The 27966-nt window shown below is 37.2% G+C and overlaps 2 protein-coding genes across 7 annotated transcripts in view; one reads left to right on the top strand and one right to left on the bottom strand.

Moving 5' to 3' along the window:
* The window catches only part of myo1ea (myosin IEa), a 54015-nt gene extending 49069 nt beyond the window's left edge, over positions 1 to 4946 (bottom strand). For 3 of the 6 annotated variants that reach the window (XM_058780731.1, XM_058780733.1, XM_058780736.1), the window contains exon 1: positions 4537 to 4944. In XM_058780731.1, the coding sequence (XP_058636714.1) occupies positions 4537 to 4551 (15 nt within the window). In that variant the 5' untranslated portion in view covers positions 4552 to 4944. Of the gene's footprint in view, positions 1 to 4536 lie in introns of all 6 variants that reach the window. The other 3 variants (XM_058780729.1, XM_058780735.1, XM_058780732.1) reach the window with 2 other exon arrangements.
* mtmr10 (myotubularin related protein 10) lies at positions 516 to 27679 on the top strand. The gene is given in 17 exon segments (XM_058780737.1): positions 516 to 1051; positions 1779 to 1839; positions 9829 to 9965; positions 11111 to 11183; positions 14746 to 14888; positions 18953 to 19046; positions 19785 to 19932; positions 20388 to 20475; positions 21043 to 21131; positions 21435 to 21565; positions 22249 to 22318; positions 22529 to 22599; positions 23057 to 23229; positions 23345 to 23515; positions 24231 to 24419; positions 25258 to 25801; positions 25804 to 27679. Coding segments are annotated over 17 exon segments (2298 nt in total). The 5' UTR covers positions 516 to 991; the 3' UTR covers positions 25860 to 27679.
* The last annotated feature ends 287 nt before the right edge of the window (positions 27680 to 27966 follow it).

Below are 27966 nucleotides of genomic sequence, written 5' to 3'. Positions count from 1 at the left end.
TATCGCATTCAGGTTTAGGCATTACAAGAGAAATGGAAAAACAACAAAAAATATATAGTTGTATTTGAGAAAGGGTTTTCTAAGTAAAGGAGAATTAGTATGGAGTATTTTCATCGTGTGACTACAGGGGACAGTCTTGACTTTATTGAAACCATGCATGCAGGATAACAATCATTCCAGCAGGTGGCGCCACGAGTACATTATACACTTCAGCTAAACTATGCATAATATGAAAACGATCTATTTACATGCATATGTGCTTTTTTTCCCGACATTGCAACGCAATTAAGATCACTTAAATATTGGGCATATAAAAATTATTCTCTGCATTCGATTATTTAAAATTCTAGAAGGACAAATTCTAGCTCAAAGTTCACATATTGAATTAAATATATGTGTTAAAGCACTTAATATATTTTTTAATGTTATAAACAATATGAATATTCGTATTTAAAAACAAAACGCTCCAATGGTCCACAGGGCTCGCCATAGCTCACTCCTCCTCCTGTTTTTTGTGGTCCAGAGCTCAAAGCACGCTGCACCTCCCCATTCCTCTAATAAACATGGCTGAACTGAACACGGACGGTGAATTATAGGACTGAAGCCGTCTGCAGCAGCACCACCACAGGACTCTCTCTCTCTCTCTCTCTCACACACACACACACACACACACACACTCTGTTGATTCAGACAAGACTGGACATGGCGTGAATGTTTACAGCGGGAATCTAAAGCAGCAAAAACTTTGAGTTTGACAGCCGCTAACGAAGAGACTTCAGCGGGACAGACCACATACAGCTGAGATACTACGGTATGCAAAGCACAGACTAAATACTGCTTTTGCATTCATGGAAACTATGCTTTTAAACACATCGTCTACTGAAGAAACCCTGGATTTAAAGCTTTGAAGTAGCCCGAAAAAGTTTTAAGAGTTTTAGGCTGCTCTTATATGGATTTACACTTCGCATTTTTGTCATATCGTCCCGTTTAAATGATGTTCTCCGGTAAACAAACGAAGCCGACTTTTAAGTCTTATCTTCCTCCACTTCAGGTGAGTGAGACACTAGCGTGCTAACGATTAGCAGCTAAACACAAAGTCATACTCGTTTATTAAACTGTTCTGCACTTGTATATATGTATGTTAAGAAAACTGTGTCACCCCATATGTTTGACATCTGGACGACTGGTAACCTCATAGTTAAGACTTCATTTGGTTTGATGGTGGTATCCTCCGTAACTCAGGTGTCAGCTGTTCACAGTGCTTACTTTGTTAATGACTTGTCTTCAAAAAGTACCACAGCAGTACCATGTCTTCAGACGTGTAGGGTTAAGATGGAGCTAGATGCCCTCCTTTAAGAGCAGTGTGCATGTACTTTCAACTTGTAGCATATTTAGATAAATTTAACATGTGCAGATGTTGATGCACCAGCCAATGTGTTACTTATGGAAATAAATGAATAACATGATGTCTGACGGGTGCATCTAACTCATGGAAGTTTTGGATAATAGGAATTAGTGTGTCAAATTCGTCATTGACAAATAGACACAAAAGCTTTTGACAGTCAACACAATGCAGCGTCACGAAAGACACAGAATTTGGTCATTTATTCTCAAAACCTGATTAGAAATGTTGATATTCAGATCAAATGACAAAATGAAGATTGAAATGAGATTTTGTGCCATATGGACAAGAGAAAAATGTAAGCGTAAAGATCTACTTTGTCTTGCATACTTGAAAGTGGTTTGGTGATTTCAAGCGTTCTTAATCTTTTACGCAGACTGATTTGAAGAAAAGTCCTCAACTGCCCATCAAGAAACTAGAAGCGAAACTTCTACCAGGTAAGAAAGAAAAAAGATGCATCAGTTCTTTTGGCGAACAACTCATAACCGTCACAGGGTTGAGGTGGTGTGGCTTAATAGTTGAAGATTTGGTCTTGTAACTAAACGTTTGGTTCGAACCCCTTTGGCCTATTTCACAAAGGTGGTTTCAGCGGAGTTTGAGTTAGGCCTAAGCTTGAACTAAATCTGGTTTTTCAGGTTCAAGAAGATGGATTGTTTTTTTACTTGTGTTCATCACCATTATAAGGTCAGCTGTGAGCAAAGTGAAATAAATCTAACGCAATAAAGTCACTCACTATATTTCTTCTTCCAAATTAAAGTAGTTCACAGCTAAAGTAATTAAGAAGAGCACAGCCACTCATTAAACGTTGAAATGAGATTTTGTACTATCTATGTTCAAGAGAAAAATGTAAGTGTAAAGATGGTTAGGTGATTTGAAGTGTTTATTGCACAAATAACACTTATATTTTCATAATTTATATCCATTAAGATAGCAGCAGTGATTGTAATGAACTTTTTTTTTTTTTTGACGCGTCACATTCAGCGTGATCAAGTGTGATTAGGACATTTTAAGTTATGAAGCTTGCATGATGTATTAAGTATACAAAGACCTCTTCTGTATCAAAAGGTCAAGGGAAATTTGGTTTCTCATGTCATGACCCCTTTAAATTCATGATATTTTCAACAAACTCCTATTCTTCAGCAGAGATGTGATTTGTGTGAATCAAATGATGATGCTCTCCATATTTGAAGAATATGCAGATGGCAAACTTTAAAGTGCTCACACTCCAAAGTTAATCATAAACTCTGTATCAAACCCTGAATTAACTGAGAATGTTTATAGCGAAATGTGAACCCCCTGAATTTGATCTAAGCCGGTTTGGATTTGTTTGGTTTTGTCAACTCTAAACCTACTCAGAGTTTGTTCAACTAGCTTAATGTAGCAGACCACTGAATAGGCTGGTTGTGAACTGTGGTTGTTCTTTTGTAAATTTTACAGTAAATTACTTTGGATCAGAAAGTGTCTGCTGAATGACATCCAATGTAATTTGTAATAATTTGGTGGTTCTACTGCCTCTTCTGTCCCTCCCTGTTCAATCTGCCACATTTTGGTACATTGTCAATTAACAGAAGGGCGCCTGTTAGTTTCCATAGCAATCGGTTGTCTTTTGCCCTTTTCTCTATTTTCACCATTGCATCACCAATCAGCTTCTGCTGTTGTGATGTGAACATTTGGCAGGAGAGAAGTGTGTGTGGCACTGAGAGAGAAATGAAACAGAAATGATGTCTCGGGCGTTTTGAGTGATCAGTTGAACATGATATTCGCAGAGGCCCTTCCTGTATACGGAACAGTATCTTATCCAAACCGTTTCCTGCACTTGTGCAGCCTCTGAATTTTTAATGCGTGGCCTTGCATAAAGAGCCTGTGATCTGCCCTGGTTTGTTGTGTTTGGGTTGTGATGCCAGCTGAAGTGTTTACAGAGGGTCTACGATGCGCCAGCTTCCTCTAGACTGCATTAGAATTCCACACTTACTTAAATGTGAATTGTAAATAAAACAGGTATAAGGCTGAGAGGATATTATTGACTTTCTCTCTTATGTTGTACCAAACATGTATGTCTTTCATTCATCTGTGGAATGAGAAAGGAGACTTTTGTTAGAAATGTACTAGTTGCTCTTCTGGAGCTAGCCTACTTCAAAAATGATGCAAAATCACCATAAATGCATCCATATTCCATGCGTTCCATATGATAGATTTGAGTGAGAAACAGACCAAAATTTCAATTATTACTTACTGATAATCTTGTTCACTTGAAAATTGCTAACTGTGAACTGTATCGCTCCAATCATAACCGAAATATTGCCACTATGACTACATCAATCTATATATATTTGAAAACAGCGCTTTCATTTCAAAACCGCTCTATGTCCACACTAGCGTTTTCAAGCAGTCCGCACTACAATGAGAAGACAGCATTTGCAACTTATGCACTTAGGAGAGCATCTTAAAAAAGCCACCTCAGTGTGGACTGAAGGCCATAACTCAGAGAACAAGATGTTTTCAAATGCTTCCCGGATTACTGTAGATTTAGCCTCAGACCAGTTTTATGAATTGGATTATCTGGTTCATTAAAAGATCTAACTCAATAGAATGATTTAATTACGAAAAAATCCAAAGCTATAATTTGATTCAGAAGATTCAGAAAACATATTAATCATATAGACATCTCTTATCTTTTCTTTTGCTTTTGACTTTTTGAAGCTTTGAAATTTCTTTATTCTTTGTAATTGCATGGAAAAGAGTGACCAGTGCATGGTGCCTTCCTTGGAAAAAAGTCATATTGGTTTTGAACAACATGAGAGTGAGTAAGTGATGAAAGAATTTTCATTTTAATTTTAGGTTAACTATTACTTTAAATAAGGTCTCATACAGAATGGAAAAATTTGTTGCTTCTATGGCAGCATTGAGAAAATTTACCTTTTCATTTACATTTAAATTCGTTTAGCAGATGCTTTATCCAAATGAGGACAATAGAAGCAATTAAGCCAACAATATGTAAGTGCTATGGCAAGTCACAGTTCATCTAACGCATTACATGTAGCAAAGTTAAATAATAAATAGAAAAAAAAAAAATAGAAATAGAATAGAAAGTGTTAGTATTAATTTCCATTTCTTGAAAATGGCTAAAGACTCACCTGCTCGGGTTGCATTCAGCGGGTCATTCCACCAGCAGGGAACAGTGAAGTGAAAAATCAGTGAAAATGCTTTTGTGCCTCTTTGGGATGGCACCACAATGCGCTGTTCACTTGCAGAACGCAAGCTTCTGGAGCGCAGAGAAGTCTGAAGTAGTTTAGGCATATGTGTGCAGAGCTAGTGGTTGATCTGTAGGCAAGCATCAGACTGATAAATTGATAAAGCAGCTTGTTTTGCTCTTGTTTGCTCAGCTTACTTTTAACCCTTTCAACACTCGTTCGATGTCTGCTAAATCAAGAGGTCAGTATCATGTTGACGTGCCTGTAGGACTTGGTTTCTGTCCCATCATGGTTTTAAAAATGTGGTCTACCTGTTCCTGTATGTCTTATAATTGCCACTGCCAAGCACACTTGAATTGGGTGTGTACCCATCTACCTTTAATCCTAATGTCCTGGTTCTCCTGAATAAAGGCTTCATGTTCTGACAGGTAGTTTCAACCTCACAGTCTTATAACTGTGAGGCTTTGCCTTTTGTTCTGTTCTACCTTTCTAACCCATGCAATAGTAGATCAGCTATTTATAAGCCATTAACAACACGTATCGACTCCACCTCTGCGATGGCAGAGGTTTTGATGCATCTGGACAGTTTCTCTGTTCCTAGAAGTGTTGGGAAACACACAGAAAGGCGACTATAGTGCCGTGGTGTTTAGGGAAGGACTCCGTTTAGGCGTTCACTCCTTATAATCAAGCAGCATAACGTGGACCTTCCCTGTTTCCAAAATAGATGTGCTGTGCATTTTTTAGTTCCCCATCTGAAATTAAAACAAAACCTCCCTTGTCTCTGTGTTTTGTGGACTGTGGTGATAGTAGGGTGGCACACGGTGTGGTGAAGTCACTGCATTTACAACAGTACTGCATTTACTGCAGTTAGGCCTACTTTTTTTTTTTAAATTTTTTTAATTTTTTTTTAATAAAGTCAATTCTTTTATTTATCAAGTACATGTGAAATTAATCAAAAGTGACAGTGAAGACATTTATAATGTTACAAAAGATTTTTCAAATAAAATGCTGTAAAATACATATTTCAATAAATAAAGAAACACTTATTTTGAATTTTCAAAACAATTCACAATTTTACGGTTTGAACTGTATTTGCGATCAAATAAATGCAGCCTTGGTGAGACTTCTTTCAGAAACATTAAAAAAGGTCTTACCTACCCCAAACTTTTGAACAGTAGTGTATCTTGTAGGTCTATTTACGATAAGTCAACATGGATACAATACTTGCAGTGCATGTTTCACTCACTATAATTTGTGTTCCTGTTCCTGAATTCTTGCAGGAATTAAAATTCGGTTCCATTTTGAAAAAAAAAGTCAAAATCAGTCATTTTAAAGGCACATTTGACAGCAATTTCAGCATCACGTTATAATTTACAGTATCAGAAATAAATATTAATCCTATTAAATTATCAGTGCTTTTAAAGATTAACTTTAATCAAAGGTAATTTAAGTGTAAAAAGAATACTTAATGCACTATACTTAAACGGTCTATTGGCTTTCTGTGTTTGTGTTTGCTGACATGTAAAGAAAATAGACTCATGGTCTGTCTTAGTCATTCTCTAAGGATTGTTTTAGTCCTGCATGTGGTGACATTTTAGTAGAATGTATCTATTCAGATTGACCTCCTACTTGACTGCTCCATTTAAATCTCTCCACCGCTCCCTACACACACATGGAGGCCCAATGGTGCCCAGTCATCTCAACAAAACATGCCCGTTGTCTCATGAACGGTGTTCTTTTACAAACCCACGCACATGTTCTCTCTCTCTCTCTCCTCACTCACACTCTCTCTCTCTCTCTCTGTCAGTCTCTCTGTTTAGCCTCTTGTTATCATGTTGCTCTGATCCATTTACATGTAACTTTTGCAACACAATGCAACAAGAGAGAATTCCTGTGCCGAACTCGATCCGACCTTAAGAACAGCCTGTGCTACATTTGCAGTATTCAGCATCTTCTCTCCCTGCTTTAGCCATCAACACCATTTTAACTTTTAACTCTGCTATAATTCAACATTCAAAGCTAAAAAAAAATGCAACCAAAAGTGTACTGATAAAACATGCCAGCCACTGAAACACACCCCTTTTCTAACAGGATGTAAACACAGGAAGCCTGATCACATGATCATACCTAAATATTTGATGCTGTTATTTTTATGTGCAGACTGTCTTTAACTTGTCATGGTCGTTTAATCAAGTAGTTTTAATGTCAAGTGTGTATTATTAATGCCATGTCTATGATGTATACTCTCATGTGTTGTCATGTCAAGCCATTGGCATCAGGATATACTGTGTAGATTTAATGTGATCAAGTTAAATTACACTACTGTTCAGTAGTTTGTGGTCGGTAAGATTTTTTACAAATTTTTTGAAAGAGGTCTCTTATGCTCGACAAGACTGCATTTATTTGATCAAAAATACAGCAAGTCAGTAAAATTGTGAAATATCACAATTTAAAATAGCTGTTTTCTGATTGAATACATTTTAAAATGGAATTTATTCATGTGAGAGTAAAGCTGAATTTTCAGCAGCCATTACCTCAGCCTTCAGTGTCACATGATCCTTCAGAAATGATGCTAATATGTTGATTTGATGCTCAAAAAACATGTTTTATTATTATCAGTGTTGACCATAGTGGTGCTGATTCATATTTTTTGGAAACTGTGATACAGGCTTGTTTGATAAATAAATTGTTTAATGAAAATAGAAATGTTTTGCATTACAAATGTCTTTACTCTCACTTTTGATGAATAATGCATCCTTACTGAAAAAAAAAAAAAAAAGTTTCTTTCAAAAAATTGGTAGTGTATGTGATAATGTCACCATATAAAGTATTAGGAAAATTGTGCAATGAGATGTGATTTTATCATCTGATCTTCAGTGGCTGTTTATTGATTAGTTCGTAAACAAGTATTTCATTGTGACATTGTTTGGATGCATTCATAGTACATCTGCCAAACTGCCATCTGCATTTCCTTCTCATCAGCAGTCTGGACTGATCCTCTGCTGTTTACTGGTAGATCGGAGAGGATGAGCTGCTGCTTAATCATTGTGGAGCGCTGATCAGACACACGTTGATATGTAGTCAGGCCATTTACAGGTCCAGGCTGCATGTTGAGCAGAAGATGAAATTGTTTGAAATTTGCGAGTGGGTGTGTGTGTGTGCGAATATGTGAGAAGATGGGTAATAGAGATTATGCGTCTTCTTAGTGAGGTCCTAAAATGAGCTATAAGGCTATTTTTTTTTAATCTGCACTCACTGTAGTGAAACGTTTTTAAATGTAAATATAGGTTCAACCGATGACACTAGTAACTTAAAGCATTATCAGATCGACCAAAATATCTAATAGATAAATATACAAGCAGTTGTGGATGTTGTTGATGTTCACTACTGAACTTTCTCCAGAATTCTGTGGCTCAGGTTCCAAGCAGGTGTAGTCATAAGATAATTGTCTATCTTTGAAAATCAGCTGGCTTACCTACTGTTTTGATGTTTATTGAAGCATTCAACAGTATTGTGCCTGAGATGCAATTTTTCTCACAGGGCCCAACCTCCATCTTAGCTAGCCTGCACCCTGCCCTGCTGTAACCCCTGAAACAGGCCCAGCTGTGAGACAAACACTCCTCACCGCGCTCACACTCAAAGTGCTCACAGCTGGATTTTGTGTTTTCTTCTCCCTCACTCTTCCTCTCAGCAACTTGATTATTCTTCTCCAATATACACACATCTCTGTTCATTTTAGGCTCTTAATGTGTTTGGTGATCTTTAGAGCAAAGAGAGGAAGTGCTATGTTTAGAATGAAGCAGAATGTGGGTTTCTTTATTTCCATCTGTGTGCCTTAAGTTCAGCCAGAGACGGAAGTAGAGATGTTGGTCATAGCCAACAATGATAAAAGCCGTGTGAGAATTAGAAATGTGCATTTTGGTCATTTTGACTACTCAAGCTCTTTTTTTTTTTTTCTTCTTAAATTGTTTGATTATATATAATAATTTGCTAACAAAGTTACATTTCCACATTTTCCACTCTTTATATTATAATGTTGTGACATAAATTAGTTTGTAGCAGTTAAGCACTTTAAAAAAGTAGTTTTTTTATTTTAATTTATTTAGTCAAAATATTGTAGTATTGGCCATTTATTTGCCATAATACATAATTATCCAATATAATCATCTGCAAAAAAGTAATTGTCATGTCTACCAGAAGTTAAATAATTGTTCATAACTAATTGCTGTCATCCCAATAAGGCCTGTTCACCCCAAGAATGATATCTTGTATAAATATAGATGACTATATTTGCATCCACACCAACATTCTGTCAACATGGCATGGCATTCTGTTTATTACATAAGCCCGTTCTGCAGATATGTCATCTGCCGCTTCAAATGCTAAAGCTCTGTGAAGTTGGATGGATTCAGTCTCAGCTGTCAATGTTTTTATTGTTCCTTTGCTGAAAAAAAAAAAAAAAAAAAAAATTCTGAAAGGGTTTATTATAACTTTATAGTTATCATTACAGTTATCGTCCTTGGCATAAATGTCTCTTTAGAATGACATTAGATCCATTCTAAATATGGTAAAGCTCAGCAAAGACTCTAGATTCACTGGCGCAAGTGAGTATTATTAGTACAAACAAAATGTCTCTGTGACCAACTGGTACACCTGACTTTGATGAGCTCATGCTCTTTTCCTGTTTGTGTAAAGAAAAAAAGAAAAAAAAAGCAAACGTTCAGGACTCTCAGCATGCATGTGCATACTCTGTACATGGTAAAAGTTTATGTGTCTGTTAATCAGCGCAACAGGCCATTTCTTTTAATAAGGCATCATTTTTCTGCTAACATGAAAGGAGAGTCACAGGAGAGGGCTTTCCCTGTAAAGCCGTTAGGAAGGGGCTCAAGTTTGTGACCTAAGTGGTCAGCAATCCAGAAGTTGCTACTGAACTAATAAGAAACCGCTGCAGTATTGTGGTGGAGCTATCGTGTGCAAAATATATAACAATATTAGTTTCAATCATTTCTGTTTGGCTCTTAAAAAGTTGGGTTGTTGTTAGCAGAAAAGTATATGGGCACATACTTTGAGTGGACTATAGAATTAAACAAATCAATGTGAAATGTTAAACACAAGTACCAACAGTTCCTTTTAATGTATGTTAAATATTTAAGCTGAGTTAGAATTTCAGCTAATCATCCATTGCTCACCTGATTGTGTTTTTCCTTCCTCTGAATTTCACTTCCTTCTTTACAGGTGAAATAGTTGTGAATGAGGCGAACTTTGTAAGGAAGTGCATCGGTGCAGAGAGCAGTCAGGATGACCTCTGGGGGAAACTTGTGTGTACTAACTTCAAAGTTTCCTTCATTGCCCATAATGCCTTGCCACGACAGGTAAGCACAGACTTATCTGAGAGTCAGTACTTTTACTGCAACAATAAGCAGTGATGAAATCATAGAATATTTTTTTTAACACAAAACATGCTTTTAGTTTATATAACATTTTATCATGTGGTCTCACAACTTGAAAAATAGAAATAAATAAATGAAGAGCGAAATGAAATGACAATAAAAAAACATGTTTTTGTAATTTGTCATTTGAAGAATTGCTGACTTTAACATTTCTGGTAGCAGAAAATACATGTGTGAATTTTATTTAGCTTGCTGTGCTGTTTTCAGAGTGCAATGGAAGTAATTAACCTTCTACCACAGAAACATCTCTAATAGTTGAAATTAAAAAAAATCTCTGAATTTAGGCGTAGGATTGTAATCTAGTATTTATTCACTATAACTTGTTAGAGAGAATTAGAAAATTAATCTACATAGCTGAGGAAAATAAATTAATAGATTTGTTGACCTGTTGCACAATAATTTGAATTTATTTAATTATGTATTTATAACTGGTCGTGACAATGTTTAGATAGAGCCACAGTGTTTAAAAATTTTGGGGAAATAAATTACTATTGACTTCCATACACTGTATTACACTCATTAAACTAGAAATTACACACTTTATCTTTAAGTATTGAGAAAAGCAGGTCTGCATTAGACATGTGAACATATAGGCGAAATCGATTTCAGTATTATAATTCATACAATATAATACAATTCCTTTTATATTGGTGTCATGAGTATTACTACTAGACTACTAGACTGGATAAACGGGTCATATAAGGAGGGAAATAAATTTCAGACCGCCTTCAAGACCAAGTCATGCAACAGATTCCAAAGTTCTTTTCCAGAGCAGTGAAGTCTGCTACACATATTAACTTATATAGTCACTCCGTTCTGTTAAGCAGCTCTTAAGTTAAATAAGTTAAACATGTTAATAATCTCCCTCAGTTAACAGATGATCAGCTGATTTACTTAGGAAAGAAGATAAATTATTTCAGGCCTCCAAAGCTAATACAGGTCACCCATTACACTGGTTCATGCACAGGCCTGCCGTAGCTCATGAGGTTCTCTTTACTGGATAACATCAACGAAAAGATTGAAAGCAAATGAATGAAAAATGACCCTTGTCTTTTTATTGTTTACAGAGATTCCAGTGTACCCACCGCCTCTTGGGTGAGCACGATATCCCGCTGGCTTGTGTGGAGCAGGTAGTAACAGGTAATTCAACAGCGCATGAACACACTCCACCACGTTTCCCAACACCTGCAGACCACCTGTTTTTTGCTGCTGTTTTCTACAATCAGTTGAATCACTATCAAAGAGCAGCTTAGCACGTAAGCTCTAGTCTGTGCACGTTATAATATGTAAATAATACAACTCGACTGTATAACCCCAAAACTATCAGATCCTCCCACACACAGTGTTATGAACAACATCATCAAATCAGTTTGCAGTCAACTTATGCCATATACTCTCAAAAATATTTTGTGTAATTTCATACCAATAGTAATTATTAGGGATGCTCTGATCGATCGGCCGAAGATCGGTATCGGCCGATAATCACATTTTATGACTTGATCGGTACTTACTACACTTGGCCGATCTTGCGAACCGATCGCAATTCGATGACGTCAATGCGTGAGGACGTACATGATGCGTGGGGACATAAATGATTTGGCGCCGCAGTCATCTCATCGCCGGTGTGGAAATGCTATGACGTTTTGAGAAACAATGAAAAAATCGCTATTTGTCGTGTATGTTTTGCATGATGATGATGAATGGATGGTTCATTTTTAACAGCAGATTCAGTGACGTTAGAGCTGATCTGCGCATCACTGCACGTATCTGCGGCACATTACGGCTCCACGGCCACCGGAGCTGATCGCGGTCGCTCTAGTCTAGTGCTTGTGTTTATACCAGCCAGCCGTGGCATGTTTCTGAAGTGGCTCTTGGCGCTGCTTGGCTAAAATAGACTTTTGTGAGTTGGCACAGCGTGGAGGACGGAGCAAAACCTCGTTGGAGCCGTAAGGGGTAACGGTAACATAATATGCTGATCGTGGGCTGCTTTTAAATAAACATTTATTCATAAAACAAAATATCTTCTTTGGCCATATTAACCTACTCAATAGCATTAAAACAGGCTTTACTCCTTTCAAACTTTATCTGGAATATCACCGTTTCTGTCACTGCAATTTCCCAATTAGGCAAACACACACACACAAATGAAATTGTCTGCCTGATGAAAAAATGTATTAAAAAAACATTAGTTGATATTTGCATTTATAATATATTTTATCCATGCACCCGCGAGCCACCTGCAAATAATCAGAATGCATTTTTTATTATCTGTTCCGTGGATTATCCGCAGCGCCCGTGGATATAACCGTGATCAAACTATTCCATTTTGTTCTTTCAGTAGTTTAAATGTTTCTATTTCTTTTTTCCTCTTCAGTCTTATTATGGACAGTATTAAACCTTAAGAGTTACATCAGACTTCTCCATGTTGGAGTTTAAATATTTCTATTTATTTCGTCCTCTCTTTAACACTGGACAATGTTAAATTAAACCTAATGAGTTGCATCAAACTACTCCAATTAGTTCTTTTAGGAGTTTAAATATTTTTTGGGGGGTTTTTTGAATTTAGTTTCAAATCATATTTTGTAATGTTATGATTCATCTAGTAGCTAATCTGGTTTGGTTAGTGACCAAAAAGAAACCTAAGTTGTTTTAATTTAAATAGAGGCTTTTGTACCTTTTTAATTTTTTTTACTATGATCCACATTTTTGTTCAGAAATTTTCCATAGATGCCCTGGCTGTGTGAGATGAATGCCTGGGGCTCCACAGATCCTAGTTTGAGTAACACTGCTCCATGAAACTCCAACCATGCTTTTATGCTTTTAATAGCCTAAATGAAAATGTTTTGAGGCGTCTGACTGGTCAGACCCTATGCAGCTTTATATAGAATGTCGTCTCGTGTGTTATCCCTGTCGTTCTCCTTCAGTGTTTTTACAGTCACTGGTTTCCTTCTTTTCTAACATTGGTTGTTCTCCATTTCTTTTTTTCTACTGTACCTCAGTGCTCAGTTTAATCTCTCTCTCTGTGTCTGTTCCCCTTTCACCTTTATGTAAACTGCTACTGCATTTGTGTTAACATAACAAAAAGGATCATGTGTCCTAGATGACTGACTGTAACCCCGTTGGCTTGGATTTTTCCACGAGTGATGCAGTCAATTGTGACAGTGTAGCGTAGCTGCAGAACCTGTTTGGGTGGCTGCTTTTAGCATAGCTGTAGATGAGCTCATCCAGCCAGACTGCAGCCTGAGCCTGGCCACGATTAATCTTGTTTGTGTTAGATCCTTGCACTCCCCTCATTGCTGACTTAGCCCCCCAAGTGTTGAATTGCTGTGCTGAACAGATAGAGCATGAAGCCTGCTTCTTTTCCCTTTTTTTTTTTTTTTTTACTCCGTCTGTGTGTGTGGCTTCAACAAAAGACCTTTATAAGAGATTCAGGCTTAGAAAAAAACACACTGCATGCTCTTTGAGGCTTCAATCTGTCAGTAAGGCATGCGGAGTGACCCCTGGAGTCTGGGATATTGCCCTTGGAGGCTGTCTATGCTGTATTAATTACAGGACTGAAAGCTCCATCAGACCATATCTGCTCATATTTGTTTCTTTTTTTTAAATATTTGATGTCATATGCAAGAATAGGCTTCTCCGACAAAAATATTTACTTAAATTAACTACATCTTAGCAGCACAATTCGGTCTTCAATAGGTTTAGTAAAATATTTACATTAGTTCATATGAAATTGCAATGAAAAATACTTTTAAAGCATTTATCATTATAATTAATATATATTATATAACAATATATATTATATATATTAATATTTATAACAATATCAGGATGTTACCATAGTTTCTTTACATACTGCATTTTGATTAAAACACTCCTTTCATTAAACAATAGCTTACTATTTAGAGAAGTAAAATTGACTCATTACTTGTCATTAGAGTCTTTTAGCTGTGCACATAAGACGCCATTTTTTGGAAAGCAAATAAACTGAATGAACTGTGAAGTGATATGTCTTCTTGACAGTTATTCTGCACATATACTTTAAAACTTAAGGGGCACAATACATATATTGCAAATTGATTCATTTATTGCTCATGTGTAATGTTGTAATGTAGTAATTTGATATGATTGTAATAATACAGTAGGCTTTATACAGTACATGTATAAGCAGCATGATAATGTCTAGTGAGCATTTCCTCACTCAGCTCATTAGTGGATATGCTTACTTGGGTAGAGGAACTCATTCTGTGGTAAAGAAAAAGTGTCATGTTCTCTGGAACCCCAAATGTTAAAAAACAGAACAAGTGATCTTATTTAGCACCTCTAGTTACTTTAGGAAAAGAGAACTTACTTAATTATTTCAGTTTGTCATTTTATTTATTACTTTAAACATAGTCATGATTTCTTTTGCCTTCAGATTGTTTGACTGAATATTATGTAATTCAGATTATACATAATACAGATTATACTCCGTCGCTGACTAGCACGTGTAGAATCCAATAGTGAGATTAGTAAACTTGGTAGTAAGCACCAATGACACATAATGCTGTTGTGTTCATGCAAGTCTGCCTCTTGCCACATCCCAATCCCAATTCTTCCCGTCATTACATATCCTCTATCTACTTTCATTATCACTAATGCTTACAAAATCAAAATAAGACTTTGTGTGTGTGTGTGTGTGTGTGTGTTTGTTTTTCTTCTATAGTGAATGATGTTAAGGGGAAGCAGAAGATTTTAGGTTCCAATCAGAAGCTGAAATTTAACCCTACTGAGCTTATCCTCTACTGCAAAGACTTCCGTATCATCCGATTCCGCTTTGATGAAGCCGGACCCGAGAGTGCTAAAAAGGTACAAAACACACACATGCGTGTTAAATAATTAACCTCCCAGCCCCTTGCACCCAAACACACTCCCACACATGCTCACACACCTCCGCGTTCCAAGCGCTTTTGGATTAGTCTGAGAGAGGATTAAGTACTAATGGGTTTGACTGCGGCCCCCTGCTGAAGTCCCTGAATTAAAATTGTAAACATGTACAAGAAATTCCTGCATATTATTGGTTCCTCTCCTGGAATGAAGTGGAATAATGAGTTGTATTAATTTCAGTCTGTGTTCTGTCTTTTTGTGTATACGGTTTTATGCAAATTCATTGCATTTTGTTTTGTCAGTGTCCTACTTAAGCTAGAATCCGTTCCTAGAACTCCAGGCCTGTGGTGTTTCAGGAAGTCTCTTCTCTCGTTGTCTCCCCTTTCCTACTGAGAGGTTGTTGGATGAGGGGATTATAGTTTGTCTTTTTACCTAGACAGCATTGCTTTCATCCACCTTCTCTGTCTGGTGGATACTGATCCCACTGCAGACCTGTAATGACGAGTCACAGAGAAGCCAGATTCGTCTCTTCCTGCTATACCCCCTCATACACATGAGACACAAACCAGTGGCATGTGGTAGATTCTTACTCAAAGATTACTTGGTAATGTTCATATGCGTCATTTACGTTGTAATTAGGCCATTCATTTTCTTAATTTTTCTATTCACTGACTTGTGGAACGGTTGCAATCATAACGGTCTGGCATTGTTCAGTTTAATTAGCCATTCAAAGTGGAGGAACTGGTTCCTCTCACATGACTTCTCACGTTTGTTGCACAGTTGAGGCCTGTTCACACCAAGGACGATAACTATAATGATAAAGATATAGTTCTAAAAATCGTTCTCAATATTAAAGAATAGCAGAGGCACAGCTATAGCACAGCTATAACAATAAACGCACATCAGAACAATATAATTGGAATCACTTTCAGAACGATTTTTTCCAGCTGATGAATGATAAAAAACATTGACAGCCAATCAGAACCAAGCTTGCGCTTAGAATAAACAGACAATATTGTTCACTGGTGTGGACACTAATATCGTTATCTTTATAGTTGTCATTCTTGGTGTGAACAGGGCTTTACTCCTTCAAATGCACTCCACTTTAAAGGACCTCTGTGAGACCAAAACAAGCTCAAGGGAGGCAAAATAAATTGTATTCGCTGTTGTTAAAACGAGAGATTAAAAAATTAGAGATTTATACATGATTTAACCACATACACTACCGTTAAATTGTTTTTGTGTGTCCCCCCCGAAAGGAATATTTTTATTCAGCAAGGACACATTAAAATGATCAAAAGTGATGGTAAAGACTTTTATAATGTTACAAAAGATTTCTGATTCAAATAAATGCTGTTCCATTGTCTGTTCAACTTTCTATTCATCAAAGAATCTTGAACAAATGGATCAGTTATCAATTTAAAATGTATTTGAATAGAAAACTTAATTGTTAAATTGCAAATTGTAATATTTCACAATATTACTGTTTTTACCATACTTTTGATCAAATAAATGCAGCCTTTTTGAGAAAAAGAGACTTTTTTTTTTGGGAAAAACATTTAAACATCTTACTAACCCCAAACTTTTGAATGGTAGTGTATTTTGTAATAATAGTTTAGTGTTTTTATTTTTTATGCTTTATTTTCAGAGTGTCTCATCTGAGTTTTAGATTTCATAACTTCATAAGTCTTTGACAGAAAAGATCAGATATTCTAAAAGATGTTCTAAAATTTTCTTAAGATTTTTATTTTGTTAGTTATATATTAAAATTTTCCTTTTCCCCAATGACAGACTTAAAAGGCCAAAAATGCACGGCAGTGAAGCATATTGGAGCGTTTTGAAAGTTCCCACCAAAACCATCAGAGGCTCTCTGCCTCATAAAATAAAGCATGTTCTGTTGAGGAATGTCTCTCCCTCCCGTTATACATCTGCTCCATAAAGCAGATAAAAAGAGCTCTTTATACAAGCTGATCTGATCATACCATGAACTCCGAGCTCTGTGACTCACACCGGCCTACAAACCCATCCTGTTACTTCACAACAGCTGCTGTTGCCTGGCAACATGGAACTTTGTGTAAAACGAACATTCCACATTGTGCTCCTGTCAGAAGAGGAGAGCGGCCTCCTGCTCGTCATTCCTGCAGTGTAATGAGCCCTGATTGGCCATTCCTATAGCATGACTCAGAGCCAGATGAATGGTTTCCACAGCATCTTTGGAATGATTGTTAGTCATCATTTATTAGTCACTAGAATCTCAAAGGCTGCACTAAGAGCTGTTTATGTTGTTGAAAGCGGAAAAGGGAGTTTTCCTTTTGGTAATAGGAAAAAGACTGTGAGGGAAGCCGGGCTTTTCACCTGCAGTTACCCACCAAATACAGGGCCCAAACTCCAAGGGGAGTAACTAAAGGTATAGAAGGAGTGAAGTAAAGGGGGAGGAAGAAAAAAGAGGTGCCAGAGTTCAGCTCTAAACAGTCTGCCAGCTCCCGTGAATGTGTGAAGGAAGGGGGAGAAAGGGGCAAGAAAAGCACCACAAAAAGCAAGAGGAACAAAAAGCTCTTTGAGCGTGGCTCTCACTTTCTGAGCGCTTAGCAAACATGCACATTTATCCTGAAGTTCCGTTCCAGAGCTTCCCTGACGCTTTTGTTCCTCAGTGCCAGTGAAGGCTAAACTTATAGAGCTTACGTGAAGGGCAAGTAGAGTGCGTTTCCTTGACAGCCGTTGCAATGCGCACCGCTTATTCTGGTGCTAGCGTTATGGAGGAGCCTAAGGAAATCTGATGCGGGCAGTTTTCTAGGCATCTCAGCTCTGATTGGACTAAAATGGAAGTAAATGTCAAATAATGTTTTTGGACTGTGAAGGCAGGACTCCTTCATTGTGTGTTTCTCGATTTTAATGTGTAATTTTCCTGTAGGCTAGGCCTAGTGCAGGTTTTTCCTTCAGCAGTCTCCATTGGAAAACACTGCTGGCAAAAGTATGTTTTTGTCCTTTGACCTCTACAAGCATTAAGTTCTTTATTTGAGAAGCACACGATTTAGAGGCCATTTGCACAGAATGCATTTCTGAGTTGAAATACAGTGGAATACTTTTTTTTTTTTTTTTTTTAACTTGACTTAAATTTTAACTTGGATGCCATGTTTTTAGTTTGCCGTGCCACAAACAAGATGCTGCAAAAGACACAAGCTCAATGTTCAAACATGTCTAACACATCTAGCATATTTTTATATAGAAAATAATAAACAATTTGTGCAGTAATAAAAAAAAAAAGAAAAAAACCTTGTGTTGACGACCTCTTATTTGAGTTTTTGGGTGAGGTATACCTTTAAAATTAAATTGTATGAAAACACGAGGGTGAGTGAATGATGACAGAATTATCATTCCCTTTCCATACAAGTAGGACATCAGTCATGTAGAAAATATGTTTGTTATTTGAAGACTCATCTGTGAGATATGCAAGACACCGCAAAAGAAATGCTAATAGTGTCGTGAAGGTAAAAGTCCAGCCTAGCTTGAGCTCTGTGCACAGTGCTGAGGAATATTTCCATGCCTGGATCCAACAGCTGTGCCAAGAAAAGCTCTTCTGAATGAATAAACAGGGGAACTGACCAACAGGTGTTGCAGGAAAACAGATAAAAGAAAGAAAAATTCCCAAACTTCACCATGTATAACAACCAGTCCAGGACTTTACTAGCAGTAGTTTGTGCCTAGAATTTAAATCAAGCACTTCAGGTGGTGTTTTCCAGTGCCCTGTGGCAGAAGAATTTATTAGGTATGGATTATTTCAGCACAGGCTAGTTTTCTCTTCCAAATCCCTTTTTTAAAAGATTAGAGATGTACATGTCTCATTTGTAATGGAGTGTTTTGAATTTGAGAGGGTAAATTGGTCTGGAAACATTTTGTTAGTAAATGTCAGCAGTTATATTGTGAGACGAAAGGAGGAGGAATTTATTGTAATGACATTTCAGTTCTGTTTTCTGAGGAAATTACAGTGAATAAGTGAAGGTCATTTTGTGTTAGTCATAATGTGAATGTATGATGTGCTTTTACAGGTTTGTCTGGCCATCGCTCATTACTCCCACCCTGCTGACCCACAGCTACTCTTTGGCTTTGAATACGTCGGAAAGCGATACCATGGATCAACAGGTAGGAAAATACTCATGCGGCCTTGACAGCAAATTATTTGCACTGTTTCCACTAGAGCTGCCAAATTGAGTTGAGGTATCCATACATTCAGTTTCCCTGCAAGTCAAGACATGAGAAGACTTTCCAGGGAATGCAAAGTGCTCATGTTATGAATAGCAGGGCCTATAATAAGATTTATATGGCTGCTATTATTGGGCTGCATTGTAACATGTAGTTTTAAGATCAGAGGAGCATGTGACGCCACCGGTAATGCAAACCTAATGCATTCTGCCTTTCAATGTAAATTGACGTTAAAATATGTCGCGTAACAAGCTCTAAAGAGGGCTATTTTACTACCATTCAGAGGTTTGGGATCTGTACATTTTTGTAAACCATTCAGAGGTTTGGGATCTGTACATTATTTTATTTTATTTTTTTTAATGTTTTTAAACTAAGTCTCATTCTCACCAGGGCTACGTTTATTTGATCAAAAAATAAAAACAGTAATATTGTGAAATATTATTACAATTTAAAATAACTGTTTTAATTTGAGATGCACCGAAGCCAAAGCCGAACAAAATAAACCACTGGAATACCGAACACATTTTTTTGCATTTTAATTTTAACTTTAGGTAGTATGTGTCCATTGTCAGGTTTTTTTTAATTATTATCATTATTATTATAGGTCATATTTTTCACCCCTCATGAGTTGGTATCCCTATGCAGCTGTTTGAGCATGTACACATGTGGTTTGTACAGGTGAGCGGGTGAATGGTGTTGACCCTGGTGGGGGGCTGCAGACCCCCCTGTTCGACTGCTCCTCTGACTGGGACAGAGAGATCAAGCGTACTGGTGCCTCCGAATGGAGGGTGTGTACCATAAATCAAGGCTATTTCATCTCGCCCAGGTGAGTTAATATATGTGAGTTTACATGTAAATTGTGGCCTGCTTTGCAAACAGCTTGTATTATAAGCATCTTACACTGAAGAACATTGCTGAGTGACTCATAACCTTCATGTAGCAAGTGAATGTGACAGAAACACAGGTATGAGTATGTGCAGTATAAACGGCTATTGTTAAATGGAACTTGAATTAGTCATCCTAATAAATCTCCTGTGAAAATGAGGATAACTGATTCAATTATGAGCGGTTCACATAAATCTGCTCAGACAGACAGGAATGTAGTCCTTTCTGCAGTAATCCTCTGGAATGAAAGCACTGATCTCACTGATCCACACACAGTTCGGTATCAGGTCATTGTGTTTAGAATACTGACACAAACAAGCATCACATATTTGATTATGCTTTACAGTGTCAGGAGCCATTTGTGGGAAATTTAACTACTTTTTCTGTTGTTTGCAGTCTCCCAGAGTTCTTTGTGGTTCCGGTATCTCTAGCAGATCAGGATCTGAAGCAATACGCCTGCTGCTTTTATTCCCAGCGCATCCCAGTGAGTGCCTTTTACCAGACTGGATTATTGGTTTTGGAGTGAGAGGAGAGGAAATCTACAAATCACTTTTATTACCTCAGTCTGTTTTGCTCTTACTCAGAGAGAAAGTCGTCAGTTAGTGTCTTGGTTAAAAACTTTGCAGTCTTATTTAAGTGCTAATAGTCTTACTTGGTAGATTGATCTGCACTTAATAGTTGTGAGTCAACCATGTATGTCAACATACAGTGGGGGAAAAAATGATTTGATCCCCTGCTGATTTTGTACTCCCTTTAAGAGAGTGCTCCTTACCTGTATAAAAGACACCTGGGAGCCAGAAATCTTGCTGATTGATAGGGGATCAAATACTTATTTCACTCATTATAATGCAAATCAATTTATAACTTTTTTGAAATGCGTTTTTCTGGATTTTTGTTGTTGTTATTCCTGTCTCTCACTGTTCGATTGACTGATAATTTCTTTGTCAGTGGGCAAACGTACAAAATCAGCAGCGGCTCAAATCATGTTTTTAGGCTAATATTAAACATTTGTAGAGTATTTTTATATAAGTGTGTGCACTTTGCTTTGTAGTTGTGGTGCTGGAATCACTCCAGTGGAAGTGCTCTGGTCCGCATGTCTAACATCAGTGACCCACAGCAGCAGAGGAAGGTGGAGCAGCGGTAAGAAAAAGAGAGAATTACATGCTAATTAAGAGATTTAGTTTGACCACCAAAAAAGCAGTAGTAATCATACTGTTGTGAGAAAGTAGATACACTTTAGCTGAGAATATACTCTTAACAGTTGTTTTCCCAAATATTATTTTATGGCTTTGGAAATTTTGTCAAATGTTGTGATTGTGCTTGTTTGCTCATCTCAGATCATTTGGCAACATGAGCTCAGTAGGGTTGCCAGATCCTCTTAGATCCAACAATACAGGCAGTCATTTTCAGAAAACAGTGGTTAAATCCTCTGTGTTTCTGCAGGATTTCCAGTGCCATCACTAAGAGCCACCCCCTCCGCAGTGATGTCTTCAAGTCGGATTTGGACAAAAACCTCCCGAACATCCAGGATATTCAGGCTGCGCTGCTGAAGCTGAGGCAGATTTGTGTTATAGGTAATCAATAGCCTGCTGGAGAAAGGGATGATTGCGATACACACTCAGTTGAATAAGGCTTTAACTCCTTAAGGAAATCCTTACCAGGCTTATTCATGTTAATTCTTTAGCTTAAGTCTGGGCTCCAGTTAGGGCCAGGAATATTTTTGGTTATTCCAAGAATACCACACAGTGCTTCCTGGTGCCATTAAAAACATCTTGGTTGCAAATACAGTTTTTAAACACTTGATACTCTTACTCTGAGAATTAAAATCTGTAAAATGATCCAGATTATCTAAACTGACTCGTGGTAAATCGTCTGTTTATTGCCTTATCCACTTTGACCCTCTTTACATCTTGTATTAAGATGCATTTTTGTTGATCCTGTCACAAGTGGACAATGTTAAATACAGGTGTAGAGGATTGCTTTCATAGTGTCGATATATTGTGCCAAAACACATTACAATCAAAATCTGCATTTTCCCACTTACTTATAAGCAGAGTAATGGCTTCATTCGTTCAGTCGTGTTTGTGTGCTGCACTTGGCACTCCTGTACAGTCTACAGTGTGACAAAATAAGAGGACAGCGTCTAGATGAAATCTGAGCACAAGTGGTCACACAGGAGGCGCATTTAAAAAGTGTCTTAATACCAGGTGGCTCTAATGCATCTTATGCTTGCCTCTGTATTTATATGCATATGTAGATTCCTTTGAGGAGTCTGAAGAGAAGTGGCTGTCATCCTTAGAGAGCTCAAGATGGATGGAGTATGTCAGGTATGATTGAGAAACACTCAGTAGTCACCAAACAGCATATTTGATGTCTCAGATTGTGCCAGAAGTTCTTTTGTGCCAGAAATGTTGGCAACAGGCATATGTTTCTGTTTGTGCATTCTCGGGTGTTTATTTAGGTCTCAACAAATCTGTCTGTAGATGTTGATGCTGTGTACACTTTTAAGATCAGTGTGGTATGCATTTTCCTTACAGGACATTTCTGCGGTATGCAGTAGAGATAGTCTATATGCTGGAAAGCAGACATGTGTCCGTCATACTCCTAGGTAAAAAGCCATTTTACAAATAAAGTTATTATACACATTCATTTTTGTTTGCTTCATCCTGTTGTATATTAAAAGAATATTCCAGGTTGTATATTATATTATATTATTAGGTTATTTGTATCATTATAAGTGCAAACCCATGAAAATAATTTTCTGTGGTAATCAGCATGCCACAAATGCTGCACACATTAAGTTAAATTAATAACCTGGCATATTCCTTTAAATGAATAGTTCATCCCCACCCCCAAAAAAATTAATAAATAAAAAAATAAAATGTACTACATCTTGGATGGCCTGAGGGCGAGTACATTTTCAGCAGATTTTTATTTTTGGGTGAACTGTTCCTTTAATTGTTCTGTTGCCTCTTCTAGACAAATCTAATATGTCAAATGTAATATCTTGTCAATCTTATGTGAAGTGATTAATGATCTTCTCTATTCTGTATGTGTGTGTACAGAGAAAGAGGATCGGGACCTGAGTTGTGTGATTTCCTGTCTGGTGCAGTTGATGTGTGATCCTCACTTCAGGAGTCTGCACGGCTTCCAGGGTATGATCCAGAAGGAATGGGTAATGGCCGGGCATCGGTTCCTCGACCGCTGCAACCATCTGAAGAAGAACGACAAAGAGGAGGTAGTACAGCTTATAGCAGTTGGATTCCAGTATCTTCATTTCATTTATGAGCCATACATGTGGCCCACTTCTTTCAAATATGTGAAGATTTTTTTCATATCGTTTCTCTCCGCAGTCTCCTGTGTTCCTGCTGTTCCTGGACTGTGTGTGGCAGCTGTGGAATCAGTACCCAGCAGCCTTTGAGTTCACTGAGGTGTACCTGACAGTGCTGGGGGACAGTATGTGGGTCCCTGTCTTCAGCACCTTCCTCTTTAACTGCCCCCGACAAAGAGCAGAACACAGCAGGGTTAGATGCTTTTTGACGATTTTTAATTTGTTTGTTTAATTATTTGTTATATTAATGATTATTAAAACTTGATAGTTATTGTTATAGTTATCATCCTTGGTTTAAACAGTCCTAAAATCAAATAGCTGAGTACTGCAGGGCTAGATTCTTGTTGGTTTACTTAGTTAAACTAATTAAATATGCATCATTATTAATATACATGTTTGTTGTTTTTATATATATATATATATATATATATATATATATATATATATATATATATATATATATATATATATATATATATATATATATATCATAAATATATACACTAGCATTCGAAAGTTTTGGGACAGTACTATTTCTAATATAATTTATCCTCACCAAGGCTGCTTTTATTTGATCAAAAATTCATAAAAACTGTGATTATTTTGAAATTATTCCTGTGATGGCAAAGTGGAATTTTTCATCAGCCATTACTCCAGTCTTCAGTGTGACAAAGTGACAACTGAAGTGTGATTTTTTTTTTTTTTTTTTTTTTTTCAGTCTATTTTTGAAAATATTTTTATGTATTCATATTTTTCATAATTGTTTATTATTAACAGTCATCAGTTCTTGCCACTATCTTACAGTAGGTTATTGTAATATCATATCAAGTCACAAATTTTTTTTTTTACCTCTTTTTTTATGTCTCCCTTTCTGTGTCTGTTTGCCTGTTTCTCTCTCATCTCTTCAGGATTTTGCAAGCAGTAAGAGTATTCACCTGGGGCAGGACCAGGCTCTGCGCTTTCCTCCAGTGTGGGACTGGTCTCAACAGTTCAGTCTTAAAGACCAGACTCTCTTTAATAATCCCCTGTACGTGGGCAAGATCGCCACCTGTGTGCAGAACGGCGCAGTAAAGACATTCACACACAGGCGCAGCAAGGTGAGCACTTTATCTCTGCTAGTCTGTATACAGTAGACTTTGTTGTCTCTAAGCTAATACCAGTCAACAGCAAAAGATAACAGGGCTTAAAAACCTTCACCTTGAGCAGAAACAGTATTTTAACGTTTCTGTTCCTGCGTTCCTCTGTATTATTACTGTTCCAAAACCGGTTTGAGTAGAAAAAATACTGGTTAATAACATTTATTTTTTTACTTTTTTTTTGCCTATAATAATAATAATAATAATAAAGTTCAGTGTTTACTTTAATCAAAAAGAAAAAAACCCTGTCTTGATCTGGTATCTTGCTCTTAGACACAGCCAATACAGCATCATCTTTTCTAGATTTTGGTCAAATGTATTAAACAAAAGAAAAAACTGTCAACGCTTTAAAGACATTAAAGTATTTTTTTTCAAGATATTTAAAAATGTTTGCAGCATGGTTAAAAAAAAAAAAACGCTACTCGTATAAAATTGGGTTTTGAAGGGAAAAAAACATAGCCTAAATCAGTAGGCTGCCATTGCGACTTAGCTACGATGAATTTAAAGCTAAGCGTGGGCATTTTACTTGTTGGATGCATCAACGTCACATTTGTCTTGGCCGTACTACTTAAATTCATGATTGGTTAACTGCAAAATTCAAATATATAATGGAACGATAAAATAACATTATTAACCGGTTAATGGCTATTTCAAATTTTCGATTCTGTTCGGAACTATTCAGTTTGATTTTGTTTCTGGTTATGTTTCTGTCAACGTTTTGTTCGTTTTCCTTCCTTGAACCGATTCAGAGCCCTGAAAGATAATGATACTTATTATTTATTTTTGGCTTCTTCCTCAGAAAAACTACAGCTCCACGCTGCGGGGTCTGCCCTCCACTTTGCGAAACGGCTCGCTCGGACCGAACGATACCCTGGCACGCCGGAACTCCCTCGTGCTGCGACTCCGTTCTGATTTGTCTCAGGTACGGGAGCAGCAGGAGACCCCATCGGAACGCTTCGTTCGGGACTTTTTCTCTCGTCCTGTTGACCTACAGGGCCTGCTGCTCCCCCAGCTCCTCCCATCTCACCTCTCTGTGTGGAAGCTCTACTTCCTGCGCTGGGTTCCCGAGGCACAGATTCCTCAGGGCGGCCCCATCACCACCTTCCACAAACTCTCAGTGCTCACAGACGAGATTGAAATGCTCCAGAACCAGTTGAGGCAGTACCAAGGAGCAGCGGTTACTCCCAACAACCTGCACGCAGAGCACAGCAAAATGTACTTTAAGGCGACTTCGACTCCTCACCAGTCCCCTGCTCCTCTGGAGTACCTCAGCTCCTCGTTCCCTTTCTCTCCTGTGGGCAACCTGTGTCGCCCCGGCATCCTGGGGACTCCTCTTAGCAAGTTCTCAACGGAGCCAAGATCTGGCTCTCTACAGAGACGCTGGCTAATGAGACGATTTGAGGGCAGAGCGCTGGGATACGACTGTGAGGTCACACAAACGGGAAGATCTAAGGCCTGAAGATCTTAGGTCTCATTTGGAATGTGCAGGCTTGTGGTACTGACAGTTACCTGGACATTTTTATTCAGTCTGTTGAGCGTTGTCAGTCAGTGAGGGTTTGTTTTTGCACATGATTAAACATAAAGCTCCAATCGCACATCTTTCTGACTTAGGATTGTTTGGATCAGTTGTACACTGCCTGTGTGGACTTTTCTCCTCGTGTTAAAATATTTGGTGGATTTTTGTGTGGAGCTTGTGGCATTAGTTGGAAAGGAAGTAGAACTGGTAACACTTTATATTAAGCTTCAATTTGTTAACATTAGTTAATGCATTAGGGATCATGAACTAACAATAAACTATTTTTACAGCTAATATTAAATTTCCGCGTGAATACTCAGAGGTTTTGGGTCAGTAAGTTTTCTATTTTAATGTCTACTCTTATGACAGCAGAGGTGAATTTTCTCCAGTCATCAGTCACGTGATCCTTTAGAAATCATTCTGATATGCTGATTTAATTCTCAAAAAGCATTTCTTAATATCATCCTTTATTCATAATGCATTTACTAATATTCATTTATACAAACTGAAAAATTACAGTATGTGTAGAAATAACATCAACCTGGTTCTTGATACCTAATGCATTAATTGATGACAAATTAAAATGTATTATATAGTGTTTTTGTAGAACTATAACTTAAATCTATGGTATAAAATGTGCATATATTTTATCTTTTAATCCTAAAATAGTTTAAGATTTCTTGAAGCCTTCTGGTAAGGTCTAACCGTAGTTAGCTGTATTAAAATCAATAACCAAAATTGTGAAACTTGATATAGGAATTGACAGGGTTTATCAGTGTAAACCCCTATAGCAGGCAATAACTGTGCACATACGGGTGCCTCTCAGACCAGCTGGATTCCGGTCTGTGAGACCCGTCGCTTTCTAAAGCACAGCATGGCAGTTTGAAGGTGACTGACAGCTGCTCAAGCCAATCAGCTGGTTGATTGGACTTGCATTGCAGTCAGTGTCTCAAACAATGTCAGATTAGACATTATCATTTGAGAAAGTTGTGCTAATGCACCTGTGAACTTTTGCTTTCATTTGGAGTTACTTTACTTGTGTGACAGTAACGTCTTGGTTTGATATGTAGCCTTTTTAATTATAGATTTTTATTATGGTTGGGGACTGTATTTTTATTTTATTTTTTTCTTCCAATTTATATTCTTTTACTTGCTTTTCCTAGAACTGGTACTTACCCTTTTCTCTTAATACCCTTTAACTAGTCTGAAGTAATGCACAGTATGTGTGTAGTTTACCACTAATGCTGTCATGAGTATGAAAACTGTGTTGTTTTTTTGTTTTTTTCTAATAGCACAGTTTGATTTGTCAAACAGCACTGATATTTATTCAGTTATGCAAAGAAATTAAAACAGGGATATTGTACAAATCCTCTGTGCCTTGTTTGTGGGCCCTGATTGAAGTGTACCTGTTCCTTCTTTTCCCTCTGGATATTAAAAAGCTACAAAACACATCACAGGAGTTTTCCCTCTGGTGTGTGAATGGAACAATTCTGACTAATTCCAAAGCTTGGTGTGGAAGTTATTTAGATATCATTAGTTGGTCAGTTGTGTCTGTGTAGAGAGTCAATAAAGGTTCTTAATTTTATTTTTTGTTTGTGAGCTCAGGGGGAGCCTTGTGAGGCAATATGCAAAATTTGGCTCTTCAGATTTTCATGCAAATAAAAAGAATTGCTACCATTGAATGGAGACCTGCCTTTTTTGTTCTTTAGGACATTAAATGTGACTTTCTAGTAGTTTTATGAGTTTAGAAACCAGTAAAAGATTTCTTTAATCAAATTGGTTCACATTCTCAGCATACAAGATCAGCTGAAACTAGCTGTAACTAAAGAAAGGAAACATTACAGTAATGCCCTCTTCTGTCCACTTAGTGCTATGACTAATTGAACATGAGTATATAAATGTATTCATTTAGTAAACAAAAGTAAATCACAAAATGTCAGTGAATAAATATATAACTTATATTTTTTCATTGGATGCATTTATTGAAAGTTA

Source organism: Onychostoma macrolepis, chromosome 07 (genome assembly GCF_012432095.1).
Source record: "Onychostoma macrolepis isolate SWU-2019 chromosome 07, ASM1243209v1, whole genome shotgun sequence".
NCBI classification, from domain to species: domain Eukaryota; kingdom Metazoa; phylum Chordata; class Actinopteri; order Cypriniformes; family Cyprinidae; genus Onychostoma; species Onychostoma macrolepis.
Note: the sequence above shows the minus strand (reverse complement) of the source record. Positions and strands in the feature narration are given on the sequence as shown.